This window comes from Ictidomys tridecemlineatus, chromosome 7, assembly GCF_052094955.1.
Source record: "Ictidomys tridecemlineatus isolate mIctTri1 chromosome 7, mIctTri1.hap1, whole genome shotgun sequence".
Taxonomy (NCBI): Eukaryota; Metazoa; Chordata; class Mammalia; order Rodentia; family Sciuridae; genus Ictidomys; species Ictidomys tridecemlineatus.
The window spans coordinates 97,570,651-97,588,567 of NC_135483.1; the positions used below are offsets into that span (position 1 = coordinate 97,570,651).

General features: G+C 37.4%; 1 protein-coding gene and 1 long non-coding RNA gene across 9 annotated transcripts in view; one reads left to right on the plus strand and one right to left on the minus strand.

Annotated features, from left to right (window-relative positions):
* Window positions 1-4,979: 4,979 nt before the first annotated feature.
* C7H2orf76 (chromosome 7 C2orf76 homolog) overlaps window positions 4,980-17,917 on the minus strand; it is a 60,876-nt gene continuing 47,938 nt past the window's right edge. For 3 of the 8 annotated variants that reach the window (XM_078017243.1, XM_013357252.4, XM_078017248.1), the window contains exons 6-7: window positions 13,579-13,660; window positions 5,905-6,089 (exon numbers count right to left, since the gene is read on the minus strand). In XM_078017243.1, the coding sequence (XP_077873369.1) occupies window positions 5,929-6,089; window positions 13,579-13,660 (243 nt within the window). In that variant the 3' untranslated portion in view covers window positions 5,905-5,928. The other 5 variants (XM_078017244.1, XM_005315919.5, XM_078017246.1 and 2 more) reach the window with 4 other exon arrangements.
* Window positions 13,656-17,391, plus strand: LOC144365515 (uncharacterized). The gene is made up of 2 exons (XR_013424035.1): window positions 13,656-16,944; window positions 17,067-17,391. It is a non-coding gene; the product is annotated as an uncharacterized LOC144365515 (long non-coding RNA).

Below are 17,917 nucleotides of genomic sequence, written 5' to 3' on the forward strand. Positions count from 1 at the left end.
ATACCTACATATCTAAATAATAATATATGTGGAGAAGAACATTTGAAAATATATAATCAAGCTATGGAATGGAGAAACTTTTGAGAAAGAGGATTTTCACCTCTAAGTTGGTTATTATTTTTTTTTGAGAGAGAGATATTTTTTTAATATTTATTTTTCAGTTTTCATTGGACACAACATCTGTATTTTGTTTGTATGTGGTGCTGAGGATCGAACCCAGCGCCCCACGCATGACAGGCGAGTGCGTTACTGCTAGAGCCACATCCCCAGCCCAAAGTTGGTTATTTTTAGCAAGCAAATATAACTTAAAATATCAAAAAGATCAGAAACACTAAAAATGCAAACAATCTAGATACAAATATGCCAAAAAAATATTCATGGAAATTGCCTGCTGGGTTTTTTTCCTGATTCTTTTGATTTCTATATACACATCAGGCTTGTTTTTATTAATTTTGGACACAAATACATTCTCCTGATAAAGTTAAACATCATAGCAAGGCTTCCTACCACCCCACCTCCCAATCCTATTCTCCCCACCATAGGAGTCACTGTCATAAGTTTGGTGTGTACCCTTGTGTGGACATGTATCTCATTATGTATATTCATGCTCACATGTATTATGGCTGCAAGCAAAATTCCATAGACTGGATGGTCTATAAACAACAGAAACTTATTTTTCACGTTTCTGGAGGATAGGAAGTCTAAGAAGGTGACACTGGCAAATTCAGGATCCAAAATGGGCTAGTCCTCATGGAGAACCAACTTCCCACCCTAACCTCACATTTGGACCATAACAACATACATTTCTATATGCATGTATTTACCATTCGGTGCTTTCTCTTAAACAGTGACATCACATTTTATGAGTCCCTCTGTCATTTTATCCATCAATATCTCAAGGTCCATGACAGTGAATGACCTGAATGTCCTTCATTATTTTAGATTAGAAACCCAGACACATGCATGGCATAGTTTGTTTAACCTCTCTTAGTAATATCATCTAGGTTGTCTCAGTGTTTTTGTAACACATAGTGAATTCCCTTATAAATGCCTCCTTCTGCAGTCATAAGAGGGTTTCTCTGGAATAAATCCTAAGCACTGGATCTGCTGGGTCAATATAATACACATACCTGTTATTTCAATGGATAGCATACCAAATTGCTTGCCTAAGTGACGGCGTGCAATTCATGCCCCCCAGCAGTGCAGACACAACAACGCTGCCAACGCCTACTGCCAAACCCTTCACTTTTTGCCAATTTGATAACTGAAAATGGTACCCTGTACTTCAATGTGAATTTCCTGAAAAAACGGGATGTGCGTCTTTCTACTTATCCGTAAGGACTGTTTCCTTTTATATGAATTTCTTTGTACGATACATTTGTTCTTCTGTTATATGCTTGTCCATTCTCATTGATTTGTCAGAGTTCTTCATAGATTCCAGAAATCAATCCTTTGTCTGTTTGTATGTGTGCAAGTAGTTTCTCCAAATCTTTACTTGTCTTTCAGCCTTTGTGATTTTTTCAATCTAGTTTTTCAAATATGGCAAATTACAGCAGTCACATCTTGTGTTTTGAGAACGCCTTCTCTATCCCAAGGTTCTGACATACTCCATATTGTAATGAGCTCATCATTTTTTCCTGTTTCTTTAATCTGTCTGAAGTGTTAGGGAATGACATGAAGTAGGGCCCTCTACCTGTCTATGCCTAGCTGTGTGCCAAGTGGTTTTCTTTCCTCCAGTTATTCAAATGCTACTCTTATTATAAAGTGTTGCCATACACAGTGGTCAGTTTCTATCCTCTATTCTGTTGATCTTTTTTAATTAATTTTTTAATTTTGTTTGAATTAATTAGTTACACATGATAGTAGAATGCATTTATGCATTTTGATATATCAAACATAGATGGGGTATAATTTCTGATTTCTGATTATACATGTTATACAATCACATTGCTCTGTTTCCCTATCATTACCAAGCTCTTTGGATTACTATAAATTTAAACATATATTGTGACCTCTAAGCAACACCCCACCCAACTCTGCTTTGTGTTTTTCCAAATTGATCTTGGATATTCTTGCACATTTCGTTTTCCAAATGAACTCTCGAGTTCATTTGTCAAATTCCATGATAAAGTTCCTTTGGGATTTTGATTAAGATCACACTAAATTGCAGGTTAGGTACAATTCTATATCTTTATATCTTCCATTTATGAACATGTAGTATCTCTCTCCCTCTCTCTCTCTATTTAGGTCATTTATAGCCCTCTAATAACACTTGATAGCTTTTGCGAACAATTCATTTTAGGTTCATTATCTAGTGCTCCTGAAGTCTCCAAGTTCTAATAACTTGTCCCTTGATCCTCTCGTAATCATGCTGTCTGCAAACGATTGCTTTTCTCCACCTTTCCCACCTGCGGTTCTTATTATTTTTCTTACTGGCTATAACGAGACCCAGAGAACAACACTGAGTGGCATCAGCAGTATTGGCCACCCTTGTCCTATTGTATTTAATAGATTTAATAACCACTTCTCCATTAAGTAAGTCTTCTATGCATAGAACTTGATCAAGCTAAAGGCATTTCTATCCATTGCTAATATGTATTCATGCATGGAGACAAATATCATTAAATGCTTTTTTATGAAGACAAGCATAATTTTTTTCTCCTTTAATCTATAGATTTTATAAATTACATAGGTAGGTTTTCTAAGTTTGAACTAGTCTTCCATTCCTGGTAAAAGTTCTTTTTGTCATAACATATTTTAAGACTCTGTTTACAAGTAAAACATATATATCTTTCATAATAAGGAAAATACACACCAAAAAGGCTTTTGATATACACACACAGAAATTTTTGTATTATTTCTTAGAAATAAAATATACAGGTAAAGAATGCTTAATGTCATATAAAAAGAAAAGATCATATGTAAACTGAGTATCTGCAAAATGAAAAAAATAATATATTTGAACTTGATCTACTTACTGAGTTCCTGTTTGAGTTAATGCTGTCACCATCAATCCAGCCACTCACTCCAGCAAGTCACTTAGTCTCCACTCCTCCCTCCCCACTGTCCACAGGTAGGAACTCACCAAGTCCCAAACTTCCCAGGTCACTCTACCTTGCATCCTGGCCATAGGCTGGAACAAGCAAGCTCAGAATTTTAAGGCAGACTTGGCTCCAGTCCTCCCCATCTCCAATTTCCCATCTATAAATAGACACAACGCTATCACTTTTGGAGAGCTGTGGTTAAAGTTAAGGGTATAGTTAATGTGTTAAGCACTGGCCACCATGTTTGCTCTCGTGCATGATCCAATGTGAGCACTCTCAAGATCATCTCCTCTCCTCAACTCGCCCTCTGTCCTGACCCTAGGCCAGGCCCTCCAGTCTTCACCTTGTCTGTGACAACTGTCTTCTAGTCTTTCTACCTTCTGATGCTGTCACCAAAGCTCACTTTGCTTTTTTTTTTTTGTTGTTGTTGTTTTTTCTTTTCCCAATATTGGGATTGAACCCAGTGGTGCTTTACCTCTGAGCTACATCCCTAGCCCTTTTCATTTTTTATTTTGAAGCAGGGTCTCACTAATGTGCCCAAGTTGATCTTGAACTTGTAATCCTCCTGACTCGGCTTCCCTGGTAGCTGAGACAACAGGCAGGTACTGCCATGACCAGCCCCAAACTCACTTTATAGAATTAAAAACTGAATCATGTAATTTAGCTGTTTAAAGTTTGCCTTGGCTTCCAACTACCCACCAGATAAAGTTCTAAGTTCTCTGCATCACTTGAAAGGCAACTTAGAGAGAAAATGGGGGGTAATTTTAGAGCTAAATCTTTCTAGGAGATCCCATGAGACACATGCTGGCTGAGAGGCCCCCACAGAATTACTTCTGCTCAGACACTGTCCCTGTCATCAGCCACTCAGGAACCAACAGTATTACATTATTTTGAAAGAATGTATCTTCCAGGATGTAGACTTGTTTCTGAACACTTTGAGAAGTACAAATATCTGGCTACCTCCTCTCTGCAAATAAATTGCCTTTGGATGAATTAGAGTTTGCTGTAATGAAAGTCAGAAAACAGAGCTCAGAAAAATAAAAAATTTCCAGCAATGTTATTTGTACAAACCTAGATAACTGTTATGGTTTGGATATGAAGTATCCCCCCAAAATTCACGTTAGGCAATGCAGGAAGGTTCATAATATTTGGAGGTGAAATGATTAGATTGTAAGAGCTGTAACTGAATCAGTGGTTTAATCCACTTGATGGATTAATAATTTGAAAGGACGTCTGTACAAGGGGGTAACTGTACGCAGGTGGAGTGTAACTGCAGGAAGCAGGTCACTGCAGGCTGCCCTCGAAATTACATTTTAGCCCTGGCACCTTATTCCCTCTGCTTCCAGGTGGCTGTGAGCTGAGCAGCTTTCCTCCACCACGCTCTTCCGCCATGATGTTCTGCCTCACCTCAAGTCCACCGTGGAGTTGGCCAACCAGTTTCACCTCTGAAACTGTGAGCCCAAAGTAAATTTTTTTTATCCCCTCCAAGTTGTTCTCATCAGGTATTTTAGTCACATCAACAAAAGCTGACTAACACAATGTCTAAAAAAGGAAAGTGATTACATCATAAAACCTCCGTCATGTAAACACCATTCAATGTCACTTGTGGCGGGAACATCATACACTCCCTGACCTAGAAGATGGCACCACAGTCCTAAGAGCCTCTTCCCATCTCTGGCAGCCAAAGACAGTCACAGCTGTGCTAGCCAGAAACTATGGAAAAAATATAAAATAAACAGTATGACCTTGATCTTCTCTTTTTAAAGGACCCAACATGCAAACCACTAAAAGAATCACTAATTCAATAACAATTTTTTTCGCTTAAAAAAATCACATTTTTCTCATATTATCAAAAGAAGGAAGGAAGGAAGGAAGTCCAGTCTGGCTAAAGAGAGAGAAATCACCAAATTTCAGTTCAAATAGCAGAGCCTGGGATTAATTTTTAAAGATTTATTTGTCAATTTCAAAAACTCACTAGTGGAATAAAGAGCTTAATACAGGTATGCAAAGAGGAAGCCCCGAGGTGAGCCGTTGTTCACCAGGATGAAACGGGATTAGCTTTGTAGTTCTTATAATCTTCTTCACAGAAGAATGCAATTTCTGTTTCGCTGGCTGAAAAAAGAGAAACAGAAAATGGAAAAGAGATTTTAATGTAAAACTAAATTTTAAACAAGTATGGAAATCCATATTACTTTGGTTTGGCATTTTGGAATGGTTTCAGACGCCTGCAATGAAAAATATCAGTTAGTTGTTGGGTGATACCATACGTTTCATCAAATCAGCAAGAAGTGTCAGGTGTAGTTGTAAGAATCTAAAAATCAAATAAATAAAATAAAATAAAATAAAAATAAAAATAAAATAATTTAAAAATCAAAGGAAAAATAATCTGCAAAATTAAAACCCAGAGTTAACACAAGAATTAAGATTTTTCAGAAAATCATGAAATCGCTTATTTATAGTCTTCTTTGCAGTCCTGGAAACTAACAAACCTTGATATTTTTTCCAATATGCTACTCAGTTCCTGAGGGGGGAGGGACTCCCTCCCCTCCCTGAAATTAGCCCGTAGGTATAATAATTTAATAGTTAGAGGATCAGTAGAATATTTTACAGATCACTTTACATTCTCCCTCATGACCCATCAAAATATGTGTCTGAAGAAGTTAATTTTTTGCCCTGCTTATGATTAATTCATGAGGCTTCAACAATATGCAAAGTGAAAGACACAAATTGGCTTCTACCGCAATACCTTCAAATACCTCTAATTATTCACTGGGGAGATGGCACAGCTAAAGGACCCACAAAGGTTCAGAGCAGTCACAATTCTTTCAACCTAGCAGGTCAAGGACTCCATCTTCTAAAACAATAAGTCAGCAACATTATTAATTCAGACTGGAGACAAATCTGATGGAAAGCCTTCCAATTTATTAAACATGCGATTCTTTAAGGTGTTGCGCCAACAAGTTCCACATTGGTTTTTTAAATTAAACCAGAAGTTAATACAGTCTGCTTGGCTTTTACAGAAAGAGCAAAAGGGCCTTTGGAATCCTGAGGAGAAAACAGAAGAGATTATTTGTAATGAATACTGAGTATGCAATTAACATATACTCTAAAAACAGGCAAGTAAAACTCTTCAAGCCAAATAAATACGATGATAAGAAGGGAGCCATGGATTACCACTGGTGTGTGGTTTACAGCTCTAATCTCATCATTAGAACTTATCACAAAAGAATGAAATTAATGAGATTAGCATGTCATCTCATTAAAAATGTTTTTACCATTTGCAAGAATATCAAATGTAGTCTTTCTCCATCATAAGCTACTGTGCTCACTATAGAAAACACACACATGTTCGAAGAAAAAACCAAAATTATGTTTTCAGAGCCTACTATGTCTTCAAGATAAAATTTAATCTGAGTGGATGAAAATCAGATCACAAACTCTTACCCCCGTGAGACTGTGGGGGAGACATCAGAGAGAATGGGAACCAATGAGGAGGGGCTGTAAACAGAGGCACCCTGAGCAAACAGGTAAGTGTGCAGGACAGTTTTACAAGAAAGAGCATTTAAAAGAATGGGGAAGAGGCTCCACACTTGAAATCAGCAACATATTGAAAAGGGGGCATCAGAAAATTCAATATTCAAAGAAGATATTTGGAGAGCTATCTTTTTAACAAAAAGCTCAATGGGTTTCCTTTTTGAAAGGAGGTGTGCTCAGAGATAGATGTAGGTAATTTGCAATAATGGAGAACGAACAAGAGGGACTCTCTTCCTGAAAATCACAGAGCGAGGCTTTGTCTGTGATGTGTTATTTACACATGGAACTTTACACAGTTTTTGCCCGGCCAGCACTTGGCTCAAGCCACGCTCCCTGTAATTACAATTTTCACTTACTGCAGTTGACATTTATCTGTACTCCTTTTGAGAAGCTAATATGTCATGCAGATCTGCAATACAGGAAGAGCAGGTTCAGAATAAGCTGACAGAAAGCAAAGACTGACAATGCAGTTTTGTTGCGATGAGTCTAATTAACTTAGAGAGCGACTTGTTATTTATATAAAGTATTGAGGCCATCTCTCATAGGTGCCAAATGAAATCATCCAGGGTAATGATTTTATTTTCATATGAGTCTGTTCTTTTTTCAACAAAGCTAGGTTGACAAATGGGTTAAACTCAAATATTCAAAGTGATTAAAAAAAATGCTCACCCTTATATTGGAAAACATACACATTCCAAGTTTCTCTGAAATCCAAAAAATGTAAAACAAAATGGATTTTAAAACTTCATTGACAGAAGTAGTAATGTTTTTAAATCCATTGAAAATATTAGAGAATGATTTCCTGGATGTAATACTGCAAATTGATTTGCTGATTTAAGTGAAAACAAGTTACAAATGATTTTCAAGACCTTTACACAATGGCTCTTTTCACCATTATCCCTTACACTCGTGCTGCCCAAATTCTATTTAAAATGGCTTCTTTAAAAATGGTGGGGGAAGAACCCTCAGGAAGTCTAGCATGTGCCGGTCCCCTCGGGCACCTGGTTTTAAATTAAATGTGCTGCAGGCGGCAGTGCGGTCAGGTGCAGAGCGCGTTGGCATGGGAATCTGAAATGAACGTGCAATCTAAAATCCAATAAATACATCGCCACTTCATCCCTTCGTCTTACTATCAAATGAAATCAAGTCAGAGCCCTCCAAATGCATTTGTGGATCAGTTTAATACTGATGTTCTAGTTTAATGAAATGAACACAAGTCAGGACATCTGAACTTTGGCTATGAAATTAACAATTATATAATGCTTCCTAACTGGTCAGAAAGACAGGCAGGTGCACGCGCGCGTACACACACACACACACACACACACACACACACACACCATTTAACAGGAAAATAGTTAACAATGACTTGAAAACAAGAAAAAACAATTTTAAGTGGGTAATCCCAAAATAAGTTAAATGCAATGTTTTTTAACTCCTTCACTATCTCAGTGAACTTATCTACTGACAAGGATTCGCTGCTTGCTTTTTAAGCCTCAAGCTGGTTGGCCCCAAAGTAGTATAAGGGTCAGCCCCTGTGGGCTAGGGAAAGGAAACCAAGAAGTGTGCACTGGCTTTGTGGTGTGATCAGGACAAGCTGTCATGTGACAATCACTGCAGATTTTTAAAAATTATACACACACACACAGGTGAGTGTGTGTGTGTGCGTGCGTGCGTGCGTGCGTGCGTGTGTGCGTGCGTGCGTGTGTGCGTGCGTGTGTGCGTGCGTGCGTGTGTGCGTGTGTGTGTGTGTGTACTTAAAGGAGATTCATGGGGCAATTTGAGACCAAATCTGAAACAAAGTTTCACCCTCTGTCCTGCTCCAGGAATCCACCATATCTTTCCAAACTCCACAAAACCCCAATCTACAAATCAAAGAGATGCTCTGAGTTGAGTTCTATTTCAAAGTTTTCACCAAAGAAGCTCACAATCCAGTAAAGAGAGCAACTCCTGTGCTCTTATTGTCATACCTTCTTCAAATGTGTTTTGGATCAACTGGTAAGAGATACCAAACTACAGACCTAAGAAAACAAATGGTAAAAACTGACTGGACTGACTGAGCATGTGCCTGCAATTTCCATAGTAGCAAGAGGAAAGTAAAATGGGAAGGATAGTCATACACACAGTGGAATATTATTCAGGCATAAAAGGGTGAAATCCTGTCATTTGTGGCGACATGGATGGAATTGGAGGACATTATGTTAAGGGAAATAAGCCAGGGACAGAAAGAATAGACAGACAAATACTACATATTCTTACATGTGGAAGCTAAAGAATGTTTTTATAGAATTAGAGAGTAAAACTGGGAGGGAAATAGGTTAGGGAGAGATTGATCAATGGGTATAAAGTTAGTTAGGTAGACGGAATAAGTTCTAATGTGCTAATCCCAGTATGGTGACTGCAGTTAACAATAATTTATTGTATATTCCAAAATGGCCTGAAGAAAGGATTTTGAATGTTCCCACCCAAAGAAGACATAAATGTCGGAGGTGATAGATGTGCTAATTACCCTGATTTGATCATTACACGTTTTATATATATGTATCAAAATATTCATTTTTACCACCAATATGTACAATTATTGTCAAAGATAATTTTTAAAAATTCAAAAAATAAATAGAAGCCAGGGAAGAACAATCTGTGCAGTGCATTCTGACTCCTTGTTCTGAAATCACTGATTTCTAACCAAGTCAATTGTTACAATGAACATTGCTGTTATAATGTCAGCATGAAGAGGAGCCACTTGGGGCTCTGTCAAAGAAGAAAATGAGGACGCCTCAAGATAGGGAAAAGGCCCAAACCTTAAGGAAGCCCAAGTCAAACATGATCCTGATAAAGAAGCAGGAAGAAAAGAAACCTGTTTTAGCCACATGGAGGAGAAAACCAGAGATGTGATGCACAGGACCAGGTTCTACTCGGGGATAGATGACAGGAGCAAAATGAAAACAAACCACGAGGGAGTTTTGGAATTATTACAGGGACTGGCTTGACAACAACTCTTTCCTCAAATAAGTGCATACAGTCTGGCCTACTGTAACTTGCTTTAAAACATTTCCAAGAAAACACAACTGGCTTGAGAAGAATTTCTCTGCCTCAATTTCTTTCTTATACCAGAGTGGATTCAAAAGATAAATGGATGCAGTAAAATGAAAGAGATAAAATATCTCCCACCCCACAACTTACATGCAATTTATTAATTAGAAAAATTAATCCATAAACTATTGTTAAAAACAAGATAAAAATTTTTCTATCTTAAACGACATTTCTAGGTAAAATTCTCCTCTCTCTTTCTTCCACAAAGGAAATCGTCTTTATTTATGTATTTCTGCACCAGGGTAAGACGTGGACTATACAACGGGGATCTGTGGTGCAGATGAAAGACTCTGAAAGCAAGTTTCCCCCCTAATTTCCCCCTCCCAGCCTTTCTTTTCCTTTCATGACTCCTGCAGAAGAGTCATGATGATAAATTTGTTACACTGGCATTATTCCCATGGCAACTGGCTGTGATAGCAGAGTGACAGCTCTCCAGCAAGATCAAGTGGTGAAAAGGGAGAGAGGGATGACTTCGAATTTTTCTCTTAAACCTCTTAGAAACCTAATCAGACACAGCACGGAGGGAGGGAGGGAAAATTCCGTAGAAAAATCACATACTTCAAGTATCACGGTTTTTGTTTCTTTGTGGTTTTGGTGTGGTACTTGGGATTAAAGTCGGGCCTACACATGCTAGGAGAGTGCTCTCCCACTGAGCTACATCCCCAGGCCTTTTTATTTCATTTTTAGAGAGGGTCTCAGTACATTTCCCAGGCTGGCCTTGAACTTGAGATCTTCCCGCCTCAGCATCCCAAGCAGCTGTGATCACAGGTGTGCACTCCATGCCTGACTCTCAATTATCATTTTTTGCAACTCAGTTCCTACTTAGAATTTTCTGCTGCTCTCTGGGGATCCTCATTTCTTTGCCTGGATACCACCTTGGCTTGCTGTCAGGAGGACAACAACAAGCTGCTAGGAAATAGCAGAGGAAACAGCTCCTGGCAGGGACTGAAGTCGCGCCATGGCCAAGGCCACTGCTCTGCCTGGGTCTCAGGGGCGGTCTGCTCCCCATACCACCCTGACCCAAGTGGAGAAACCATGAAAAGGATCTGAATCTGATCAAAGTTCTGTGGCCTGACAACAAGAATGACAAAAAGAGGGATTTGATTCTCGCTTTTAAAGATGGTCCGTTACATAAGTCAGTCTGAAATAAATGAGAATGAGGCAAACTCTGTCCTAGCAAATTCAAAATATTTGCCAAATGCCACCTCCAAAATGGGTTCCAAATAAAATAGTTATTTTGTAGGGCCTTTTCCATGCATTGTCCTGGACACCTTCATTCTTTTCAATCCATATGAAACCTTCTGAAAGAGGTTTCATTATTCACATTTATAGAGAAAACAAAACTGAAGTTCAGAGAGGCCTAGTGGCTTACAGAAGGTCACAAAGCAAGTGATTAGAGATTTATTATTCTTTTAAAAAACTGGTTCCTTAATTATAAGGAATACTTATAAACTATGAAAAATTTTGCAAATCCCAATAATCATATTAAGATAATACAGAGAAGAAAGGAAACTCAGTTTACTGGCAATACCACCACCCTGAGAAAGCATTTCTATAATTGTGGTATATGATCTTTTCTCTGTGTAAAATATAAACATGTCTATGGATACATTTCCAAATGATAATGGTACTGCACATTATTCTTTGCTATATAAAAATTCCTGTGTCAGTGATTCACAAACAGGGAAGGTAAAAGAGAACCCCACCATCGCTCTGAAGGCAGACCACAACCTCAGAGTTTGAAGAAGCACATATCTGATTTAGTAACAAACACAAGAGAATGTTCAACTTGATCTACGGAACATGAGAGGCAACATACATTCCCAACAGTGGTACTGAGAAACACCATTTCCTTACCCCAGGGGCTCCCCTGGGTACTGCATTTTTTTTTCACAACCGCTAATCCTGTACTAACTGCTACTTGACCAAGGTCACCCACAGAGTGAGAAGCAGAATCGAGGTCTGACCCCACTCGCTGGCTCTGCGCTGTTATTCTTAACCACTAGACCATGATAAAAAGCAGTGTCTATTTTAATGTGCATCTCTCATTACCAATAAGGTACAACTGTTTTTCCTATGTTAGCTATACCTTCTATCAGATTTCATATCCTCTCATACTAATACAAGAGCTCTTTACAAAAGTCTGGCTAATAACTTTATCTTTCATTTATGTTTCACATGATTTTCATAGTTTATTGTTTCTCCTTTAATGGTTTATAATTGGCGGGGGAGTTATTTGGTCAAATCTCTTGCTTTCTCCTTTTACGGCACTGGCCTTTAGAGTCCTGTTCAGAAAGCTCTTCTCTCTCCAATATTAGGTTATCACTGAGCTGCATATTTTGTTTTCTTAATTTTTACAGTATAACATTTATTTCATCTAGAATTCCTTTTGGAATAAAGACTGAGATAAAATTTGAAATTTATTTTCCTGAATATTTTGGCAATGGACCTGATGTAATTTTCTGGTTAATTCAATCTTTTCCCATTTATATGAGATGTCAACTGCATCATCTCGTTAAAAATCTTACCTTTCTTTTTTTGGTTTGTTTTTTGCATTTTCTAACCTTTTCCATGGAGCTATCTGCCAATTTCCACAACAAGGCCAGTCTATTATATTCATTATAACATTATGCTTTAAAGACAAACAGGGCTACCCCTAGGTGCCACATGTCTCAATAACACAGGAGCCACCTGATACAATAATGTAATAACATTTGAAGAAATAAGTGCCAATTAAATAATGTTTTTCAAATAAAAATCCATCTCACATATTCATTATAGGGAACAACACTGATCCTAGCAAATAGCACAGTTTTATACACTGAAACAAGTCTGATTTTACAAACGGCCATGTAAAATTCTATTTAAATAGAAATGCCCATGTCAGAAATTCACATTATTCACGTGAATCATTTCAAAAGTGAATTCCTGCTGGGTGAGGTGGTGTACACCTATACTCCCAGCAACTTGGGAGGCTGAGGCTAGAGGATCTTAAGTTTGAGGCTAGCCTTAGCAACTTAGCAAGAACCTGTCTCAAAATATGGATATTTTATAAAAGGACTGGGGTTGTAGCTCAATGGTAAAAACACTCCTGCATTTAATCCCCAATTAAAAAAAAAAAACTCAACAGAATAAAACAAACAAAAAATGTACAGGTTCCCAGTGTGGACCTCACCTTGCATGTTTTGAAGGAAGTGTGATTTGTGACTTTGCATCATGGTCACAGACCACAGAGGTGTGTTAGTGACACAATGCCTTCACCTGCTGGGACCTCCGAGCTAATCTGTACTCCTCTATTGCCAGATCAGCTTAAGGTGACCGTGTAAGTAGAATAACAGTGACATCTAATGGCCACAAGATATGTCACATACATTTTTTAAAAATTGGAACTATACACACATTCTAGGTTTAATAGTTAAATCAGGCAATTCTTCAACTGCACACACTAGGTCCCTATTTAAAATTCTGTGCCTTGGTCAGCCCTGAGTGACTTGGATGACTATCAGAAGCCACACTGTACGTTATACAAACAACATCTCATTTCATTATTTCACATTAGTTCTACTACGTCCATTTCTCTCAAACCATCGACTCGAATGACACTGATGAGAGTAAGTAGACATGGTACTAATAGCCTGTCAATCATTTAAAATGACCCTCAACAGGATTCTGAGCAAACCTTCTGAACGAACTATTTGCATTTTGCCCATTTGGTGAGAAGATAACGACTGCCCTCGATCAAATGATCAGAATGCGTTTTCCTCTTCCTTTGAATAGGGATGGGAGAGTATGAAGAGCAGCAAGAGGCATTCAAATCACAGGGAGTTATCAAATATAACCAGCCAGGCCTGGCCACATAGGCCGGGAATGTGAGTGCCCCTTCAGCAAGATCATTCCCCTTCCTCACCAATTCCGGCTGCTTTCAGGGTGCTGTCTTCTTTTAGCAGGAGTCTGTCGTCATCTTCCAAACTCAACACCAGTTCATTTGTCTAAAAAGAAAGAAAACATGCATTTCAACAATACTGATATGCTTCTGCATTCAGCAAGACTTCCCAAAGAGGTGGAGCTGAAGTTGGAATCACAGTAATAATCCGAATCACATCAAGTCACATTCTACTCCCTTAATGGCATTAAGGGATATACAGTGCAAACCTACTAAGTGCACACACTGTGCACTGTGACAGCCCTGGCTTTCCAGTTAGAGGTGGGTTCAAATCCAGACTCCCCCGGCACTCAGCTGTGTGCAAACAAACTACATAAACTAAGACTCAGTTTCCTCATCTCTAGAAAGGGGGAAGAGAAATGTACCTTCTTCTTTACCTCCTGCTAACTTATTTTTATTGAATAAGTTAATGAATGAAATAAAATGTCAGTCTTTTATGATTGCTCAATTTCTATCATACTTCAAAAGACTTCTCCACTGCAAGATTATGTTTTAAATTCCATGTTTTCTTCACATATTTTTATGAATTTCATTTTTAAAACTTTTAATTGTGGAGAAATTTGAACATATAATATATATAGAATAGTGTAATGAACCCTGCCCCATACCAATTACCCAACTTGAACAAATTATCAACTCAGGTTCAACCTGTTTCTTCTCTAACCTCCTCTATGAATTTAAATTTTTACATGAGTCATTAAAACAATGGGGATTTATTTTGGCATAAAGAAAAAGATAGGAATTCAACTAGTCTTCTAGATGTCAACCCAGCTATTTCAATACCATTTATTGAATCCTCCATCTTTTGTCCATAGATTTGAAATGCCATATTTACTATATACTAAATTTCCATGTATATTTGAGTCCATATTTGGATTTTTAATTCTGTGCCACTGAACTACCAATTCATGTGACAGTGCCACACATTGTTAATTATTAGAATTTTATAATAATGTCCTAATATATATTAGGGCTAATCACTTATTTTTTTTCAGAATTCTTCTCTTTTTATTTTTTATGTATTAACTTTTTAATAAGCTTCTATAATTTACATATATGCAACTATTACTACTTTATCAAGGTACTATTAAAATTGTAAATTAACCAAGAATTGATATCTTCATACTATTGCACGTTCCTATTTAAAATTGCATAACTATTTCTATGTAAGTCTTATTTTGGATTCCTCATGGTATATTTCACTTTTTTGTTGTTGTTAAACTAAAGTGGAATTTAACATAATAAAATGCATAGATCTTAAGAGGAGCTTACTTTATGAGACTGAATAATTATTCCCAGAGTTTGGATTCATTTTTCAAGTATGTTTGTGGTGAAGATGGGAAAGAACAGTAGCATTTAATTTTCTTCTGGGTTTGGGGTGTAGCTCAGTGGTACAGTACTTGCTTAGCACGTGTGAGGCCCTGGGTTCAATCTCCAGCACAATAAATTAATAATAAAAAAAATTTCCTTCTTGAAGATTTTGCACATTTCTTACACAGTTTATTCGAGGATATGATTTATTCCTTTAATAAGGATAGCTATTTGATTTCCAAACCCACAAAATGTAAGATGGAGATCAAAGTTTTTATTTCAAATCTTTCTAGCAAAAATTATTCTCACTATAATATAAACAGCCTACTGATTACAATCCATAATACTCATACACACATTTTTATGAATTTCTTGATAATCATAGCACAGTAATATTATGATAATCATTTGCATTCTACTTTTATTCATTCACTAAAAGACATTTAGCTCATAGTCCAAACAGGAGGCTTAGGTGGGCAGGGATCCAGACAGCCTTTTTATTGTGGTGATGAGAAGAAATTTTTGAGGACACCTGGTAATTGCAATTAGGAAAGTCTCTAGACCCTTATGTGAAGAAGTTCATTAAGGGTTAGCTGGAAGTCTCTCGCTTTGGCTGAGGAAAGAAATTAAAATTCCAACTGGCCTAAAAAACTGACAAGCTTGGCCAGAGATGCTATAGGCCTTGCAGACGGAAACAGAAGATAAAAAGACAGCAATCACTTGGAAATGAGAAAAATGTCTTGTAGTCATATAAGGCACCAATAAGAACATGTAGGTGAAGTTTTTCTGAAGTTTTAAAACTGTATCTGTAAAAACAGACCTTATCTCTTGGAAGCTTCAAGAAGCCTCTCCAGGGTACAGAGTCCAGACTTGGATTGTTACGGTTAAATGAAGTTTTATAAAGCCAGAGTCCAGAAACATTCTAAGTGACTTCATTTGTTTTGGGGATCTACCAAATAATTAAACAAATTATTTGTTCAACTGAAAAAAAAATAGTCCTAATTTTGAAACTACAGCTGGTCTTTTGTATGGAAGGTTGGTGATCTGCAAAGTCAATCAGCTGCAGGCTGAACACTTGGTTTGGACTATGCTGGTTGCATCTGTACTGAACGTGTGGAGACTTTTTTCTCAACATTATTCCCTAAACAATATAGTATAACAATCATTTACAGTGCATTTACATTGTATTAAGTATTATAAGTAAACTAGAAATGAGTCCAAGTGTATGGGAGAACACACACAGGTTTTACATGAATACTATACCATTTTATATAAGAAACATGGAGAATCTGTGGCTTTTGGTATCCACAAGGGTCCTGGAACCAATCCTGAGGGATGATTCTATATATAATGCACCAAGGAGAGACATGCATTTTAAGTGTAAATAACACTTCTAAGATTTTTTTTCTTCTAAGTTTTTATTTCAAATTTTTTTTCCTGAAGGAAAATTTCCTGATTTTTAAAAAATAATTTTTACATATACTACTGATTATTTGAACATGATGAACACGGTCTTCATTACAAAGAATGAAGAATTTGCCAATTCCTCTTTCTAGGAAAAAATAAGCTTACAAGCAAGACAAACAATATAAAATTAACGCTGAATGGAGAATGACATGCACAATTTGCTTCACAACTTTTTCTTTCTTTTTTTTTTTTAAAGAGTGAGAGACAGTGAGAGAGAGGGAGAGAGAGAGAGAAATTTTTTTTAATATTTATTTTTTTTTAGTATTTGGCGGACACAACATCTTTGTTGGTATGTGGTGCTGAGGATCGAACCCGGGCTGCACGAATGCCAGACGAGCGCGCTACCGCTTGAGCCACATCCCCAGCCCAGCTTCACAACTTTTTCTAAGAGCATATTGCTTCATTTCAACTTTATTTATATATTTATTTATTTATTTATTTATTTGAAGAGAGGGAATTTTAATATTTATTTATTTTTTTAGTTTTCGGCGGACACAACATCTTTGTTTGTATGTGGTGCTGAGGATCGAACCCGGGCCACATGCATGCCAGGTGAGCGAGCGTGCTACTGCTTGAGCCACATCCCCAGCCCCATTATTTATATTTTTATAACAAATTTACATATGTTTATTCCATATAAAATAGAACCACAGTTGCTCTTCTCTACATTTTAGGGTCCAAGTTGAAAACATTTCAGACCTGGAGAAGAGAAAATGGTTAAAGTCTGTGGCCAGATATAGTGGCAGAACTTTCTAATACCCGAAGGAGGGGAAGATGCCACACTTGATCCCTGACGCCTGTGAGCATGAGGTACTTGACAATGGATATGATAAAATTTGCACATACAAAAGAAAAATCCCACAAAGTTACTAATCCAGAGGCAACAGACATATCCTCTTTGTGATCTGTGGCAAACATCTTTTTGAAAGCTGATTGAGTTCATGGAGTATATCTATGACTACACCCAGAATGAAACAAAATAAACTTTATAAATACTTCATTCAAAACTTGTTTTGGAAAAATTCATGTGAACCAGGCATTGCCCAAGGTACTGGAGATACAAGAGGCATACAGAATAAGATATGGTCCCTTGTCCCTGTGTGAACATCATAGGGAAGGCCACTGAGAAAAAACACTGCTCTGTAATGAGAAGCAAACCTTTGATTGTGGCTTAATAAAACATGACTAAAGTAAGAAAAGAGCAATGTAAACATATGGTACACACACAAACAGCTAAAGGACAGAATTCAGATTGCAGATGGCGCCCTCTGTAGAGTGAGCTGTGGTCCTGAACCTTCTCTTACAGCAAGCACCATGGCAAGCAGATCCTCTGGGTCAGCTTCTAGCCCAGTTCTTCTGTGGACTTAAGAAAGTCAAAGAGAGTAGACTGACAGACAATAAGTGGCTTCCCTATATTTCTTTATTGTTTTATGTTTATGTTATATAAATTTATGGTATGCTTTTTTTTTTTTTTTGTGTGTGTGTTTGTGTGTGTGTGTGGTGCTGGGGATTAGAACCCAGGGCC